We start from the raw sequence: 5,896 nt of genomic DNA, 5'->3' as shown, positions 1-5,896 counted from the left end.
GAAGCTGTCCACACAATGATCAATGACATCACAATCATAACATTATTGAATGTAATTAGATCATTAAGGACTAATTTGTTTTTCTAAAATGAGTATTGTATCCAATTGAAAGATTTTTCTTCTTGGAAACACATTTTCTTGCTTTGTCTGTTTTATCATTTGTTCATTTTTATGTTGATGCAGATAACATATGGGACATTAAAGGCTTTTCTAATGGTAAGAGTTTTACTGCTATTTTTTTCCCATTTCTGTAAGAGGTTCACTTTCTTTTGAGGAACAGATTCATCACAAGTTTTTGGCAAACAATAATAACCCTGCAGGCTAACCTGTCCTCCACCCAGCTCCGGCAAACTGCGCGAATCAATAAACCCTGTTTTTTTTAAAGCCCATACAACTTCATATCATTGAAGCCTGTGTCCTCACACACCATCTGTGATGCAATGCATGCATATTTTAAGTACCGATGTCGCAGAATGACAGATGGAGAGAGATGGCTGACAAGAACAAGTCTGTGAAATCTCAGAGAGGCATTAAAAGCATGAAATCAATGGCCAAACACAAAGAGAGAACAGAAGCAGACATCATTCTGGATCATTTGAATTGAGAAACAATTCAAAAGATTTGGCAATTTTATGCCTTTGACATCACTTAGTGAACTGTGTCCCACATTATTTCTCAATCTTTAAACAAAACTGTGTCTTATTACTGAAAACAACCCAAAACACATATTGAGTTTTTAGGTTGTAATCGCAGTATTGTCTTTTGTGACTTTCCAGAAAATGCCTTTGTCATTATTCTGATCACAGAATAGTCTGTTATGACTTGAAAATGTCTATCGTTATCCTTTTTGAGAGTAGAGAAGGTGAAGACAAAGATTATTCACATTATTAAAAGTATTTACACAGTTTTAGCGCAGGAAGAGGCAAGCTGACAAGAGCTTTTATTGCTGTAATCTTCTCCTCCATCAACACCAGCCATTCAAATTAAATCCACTATGTAGAACTGAGTCATACAGTCTATTGGGTCAGTCACAGACTGAATTGTGACTGTTCGTTACCCGAATGAGCTATGCGCCATCTAGTGTTAAAAAGAAACCACTGACTTATTTTGAAGGCGGAAGTGTGACTGCAGAACATGGCCTAGAGAGTTGTCAAGCTGGCCACTGAAAGCTAGAGTACTACCGGAAGTACGTTCCAAAAACAAACAAACAAACAAACAAACAAACAAACAAACAAAAAAACAATTTTAGAAACGTACACTGCGCAAAGGATAAATACTTTCATCGTGGATGGATGCTTTATCGTTTTATTATAACCCTCATTATTATTATTATTATTATTATTATTATTATTGCTTAGTTGTTTCTCAATGCAGGATAATAATATACAACAATAACAACTTACTTAAAGACAGCTGCATAAATAAGCAGTCACAGATTTATTTATATATCTCACAGACTGTATATGATGATCAATTACTGTCTGTTTCACTGCCTTCATTTTTTTCAGCTTCCAATATAGGCCACACTGTACAGCCACCTTTAAGGCTGCAAGCAGTTCAGCCATATTTTAAATGATGTGACAAAAATGTGTTATTATTAAAAGGACGTGTTGTGGCTTTTCACTCCTTCCTCACTTCTTTTCACTTTTACTTTGAAAGTTACCAGCGGATGTTGTACTGCACTTAGTGGGTAACTTGAGCTGGGGTTGGCCGCTTGGCTCCATGCAGACAGCGACAGCAGCGACAGCATGGCTTACAGTGCGAAGATCGGTCCGTCCATCCTGAGCAGCGACCTGTCCTGTCTGGGCAGCGAGTGTGTGCGGATGATGGAGTGCGGGGCAGATTACCTGCACCTCGACGTTATGGACGGGTGAGTTTATTGGCACTTGTTTAGATAAACTAGCATGCTAATGACTAGCAGGGCAGTTGCGAGTTCAGTGCGAGGGAGCTAAAATTGGCTAACATCAACAAGCTAAGTTAGCTTGCCAGAAGTTAAGCTGGCTGGAGCCGGTGTTTATGTAACTGGGTTTTTTTCTGGCTTAGGTGTGTCAGTAAAGAGACTTTCCAAACCTAGAGATGTCAAACATTATACTGTGCTCCAGGAACTTGTCCTTCTGCCTGCTGGTTAAGACATGTTTTATCTTCCTGTACACTTGCGCAAGGCATTACTTTGCAACTGTTTATGCAAGATGAGACGTTTTCACAACAGCTGCTAGTTAAATGTTTGGTTTTGTTTCCTTTTAAAGGCACTTTGTCCCCAATATCACATTTGGGCATCCCATGGTGGAGTGCCTTAGGAAGTCAGTAGGCCAAGACCCTTTCTTTGGTGAGTAATAAAACCACCTACACATATAACAGACTCTACAAACCTTAACCCAATTTTTCAATTGGATTGAATCATGAATGACTCTGCTGTGTGGTGGAGGGCAGTGTGACAGTGACAGCGTTAATGTTGCAGACATGCACATGATGGTGTCTCGGCCAGAGCAGTGGGTGAAGCCCATGGCTGCAGCAGGAGCCAATCAGTACACATTTCACTTGGAGGCCACTACCAACCCTGGAAACCTCATCAAGGAGATAAAAGAGAGTGGCATGAAGGTGAGAAAACAATCCTGCGCTCCAAGAAGCAGAGCTGAATTCCAGCTCCAGAGTGTGTAAAGTAAAATATCACAAATTAAAAAGAATAAATCTGCGATGCATTTGTAGTTGTATTTAAGAAATCACATATTAGGTAGGCTTCTCTGAATAGATAATGCATATTGACACAAGATGATATTGAGAAGATTTAAAATTTGAGCATCAGCTACAAACATGAGTGCCGAGGCCACTGTTTTTTAGGATGACTCATATTAACACTGTAAATGTTGTAGGTGGGTTTGGCCATAAAACCTGGTACAACAGTTGAAGAGCTGGCGCCTTGGGCTAACCACATTGACATGGCTCTGGTCATGACTGTTGAACCTGGCTTTGGAGGACAGAAGTTCATGGAGGACATGATGCCCAAGGTAAGGACTAACCTCAAGTACAGGAAAAAACACAGGAACACAGGAAAAGCACAACCACTGCACAAACCAGGCCTCAAAGTTTACAGTATAGCCAATCAGCACCTCTTTAAAGGAGCCATTTGTAAGTGTTGCTACTGCTACATGGCCAGCTTTAGCATTAACAGCTGTTTACTTACCAGACTTGCCAAGAGCTTCAGCGATCGAGCTCGTTTACAATACGGTGCATATTATAATACATCCTCTGAGCAGAGCTACTTCTTCAGGGCAGCCTGGATGCTAGAGCGATTCAGTGTTGTGATGGAAAGTGACACGATGGGCCGACCAGGCCAGATTTAGCTGATTAGCATGCTAACTTCAGTAGAAGGAAGGAAGTGATACAAAAAGAAGCCAAACAAGAGATAACATTGGTATTGCTTCCCTGTAGACAGCTCTTAGTGAGTTAAGGAATGAAGTTGGATGCTGAACTTGCAACATTTCTCCTAGACTGGTGAGTAAATAGCTGTTAATGCTAATGTTCCCTATGTAGCTATAGCAAAGCTTACAGATAGCTCCTTTAACAAGAAGAAGCTGCTCATTTGTGTAAATGAAATCACCAATATGGAAAAATTAGGCTTTTCTCTAATGTGTACCATACCCCAGAATTTGTCAACAAAAGAGCACACACTAGATGTGCAGCACATTGACAAAAATACAACAGTTTGCACAGTTTGCCTCACTTAAACTGGTAACAAGCATGCTGTCACACATATGGAGAAAACATATGCAAGGTGACCTTCGTGACAAGAAGAAATAAACTACAGGCTCATTGTCTTTGAGCCACTGCAGTCACAGACACATGTTCCAATCATTGCATCTTAAGCAGTTTCTCTTTGGGGGGGGGGGAGACAAAGAATTTAGACAGCTGGTAGGTGATCTCCAACCAAGATATCATGTGCAAAGCAACCGCGGGATAGATCAGATAAGTTGTATAAACAGTTATGTCTTAACAAGATGATTATTATGATGCATGATAATGTTTCACAAAGGACATGTGTATTAAATTAAAGACTGTAGTCTCATACTGAGCTCTAAAATTACAGACTAAAAGCATGTAAATGTTGGGTAAAGTTTCACTTTCTCACTTTCTGTGAGCCTGTCCATAAATATTTCTGCTAAACCAAAGAAATATACAAAGTTCCATTAAATAAACACAAAAAAAAGGTTTGTTTCAGTGCTTGTTCTTCCTCTCACCTCGTTGTTGTCTCGCTTGCTGTGACTGCAGACGTCTGTTAGATGTTGTGTAAATGTGTATAACAGCTCACCACCCTGATAGAAGCATCTGTTTACCAAAGCACAGTAGTTTTGTCCGTCTAGCGTTCCAATCTGGCTGAGGGCATCTGTGCTTTAATCTGCAGCACCGTGTCTCTTTGCAGTCACACTTATATCTGAAAATTGTGTTGTAGAAATGCTGTTTGGTGGATTTTGATGTTTCTGTTTTTTGTGACCAGGTGAGCTGGCTGCGGAGTCAGTTCCCTTCATTAGACATAGAAGTAGATGGAGGGGTCGGCCCAGACAGCATTCACAAGTGTGCAGAGGTAAGAAATACAAATTGTATTCATGTAACCACCTCAAAGCTAAATTGAGGTTCTCTCATACTGTGTGTCTCCTCATATTTGCTCCAGGCTGGAGCCAACATGATAGTGTCAGGCAGCGCCGTGATAGGCAGCGATGACCCTCGTTCTGTCATCGCTCTTCTGCGCACCGTGGTGGCCGAAGCAATCCAGAAACGCTCGCTGGACCGCTGAGATGATCCTCTTTGTGGAGATCCCCACTGCGACACTCGACCAGCCGTCCAAGCAACACACCACAGCAGCCAGTGGAACAGACTCAATACGGACATTTCTGGGGTAGGAGTCGGGGGTCACAGTCAGAGCAGGGGGCCTCTGTGGAGGCGTGGACGCAGATGACCAAATCTAAAACACTTTATGTGAGTGAAGCTGGATTGTGCCTCTACAAAACTGAACTTCACCCTGTCCTGCCACAGTCTCTCCTCTCTGAACAGTTAAGTAAAAGCGAGTGTCGTCATTTGGAGACTGGAGTCTGAGATTAAGCTGATTTCTCATCCGTAAACATTCCTGAATATTGTTTTGCCTTATACTGTAAATTGTAAGTATAAATTAATCATGGCAATAACCCTAGAAGCGCTGTGGCAAATCATTTTTTGACCTCCATCTGAAATCATGTTTCATACATCATCATCAAGCTGTTTTTGCTCTTTCACTGTTTTGTTTTTTTTGTTTTGTTTTTTTTTAACTCATCCATTCACAAACTTTTTCCTGTACTACTGAGCAAAAAGATGGTACGCTACTTGATTCGATGAGATTTGGTTTTGCAAATTTAAAAAAAACTCAAGGGAAGTGATGTGTGGATTATTTGCAGTTTGGCCTTGAATATGATTCAGACCAAATTTGAGTAGAAAAGGGTGCAGACATTTAACAAGACCAGTCCAATTGTAGATAATAAATACACATCAAAATACTGAATTACACCCAGAGATCATTTCTCTTCAGGTTGGTTAATGATAGTGTGTCAGTTTTACAGGATACTGCTGTTTCTAACTGGATGTATTCATTAAATAATCTTGATAATATAATAAGGATGCATGTTTGAAAAGACTGTTTAGAGTATGCAGTTAGACTGACAGAAATGTACCTTCCTAATTTTATTACATTTCAAGACAAAACTGTGGTGCAACTATAAGCAGGAGAGATTTAAAAAAACAGTAAACATGAATAACGCTAACTGAGCATGCATAGCTGGAGATTTAACTACCCAGCAGTATGTTGTATGCTTTATGAAGCTGTGTTGCAGACTTTTAGCACAATTTCCTTTTTCGTACACTAGATGGCGAA

The 5,896-nt window shown here is 40.3% G+C and overlaps 1 protein-coding gene across 1 annotated transcript; it reads left to right on the top strand.

Moving 5' to 3' along the window:
• The first annotated feature begins 1,690 nt into the window (after window positions 1–1,690).
• On the top strand, window positions 1,691–5,401 carry rpe (ribulose-5-phosphate-3-epimerase). Its single transcript, XM_071475785.1, has 6 exons — window positions 1,691–1,870; window positions 2,247–2,326; window positions 2,459–2,598; window positions 2,871–3,005; window positions 4,493–4,579; window positions 4,667–5,401. The coding sequence occupies exons 1-6, from the start codon at window positions 1,749–1,751 to the stop codon at window positions 4,787–4,789; spliced, it is 687 nt and encodes a 228-aa protein (XP_071331886.1). The 5' UTR covers window positions 1,691–1,748; the 3' UTR covers window positions 4,790–5,401.
• Window positions 5,402–5,896: the final 495 nt, after the last annotated feature.

This window comes from Trachinotus anak, unplaced genomic scaffold (genome assembly GCF_046630095.1).
Source record: "Trachinotus anak isolate AG129_WGS33_773 ecotype Australia unplaced genomic scaffold, CSIRO_AGI_Tana_v1 ptg000001l, whole genome shotgun sequence".
Lineage (NCBI taxonomy): Eukaryota > Metazoa > Chordata > Actinopteri > Carangiformes > Carangidae > Trachinotus > Trachinotus anak.
Note: the sequence above shows the minus strand (reverse complement) of the source record. Positions and strands in the feature narration are given on the sequence as shown.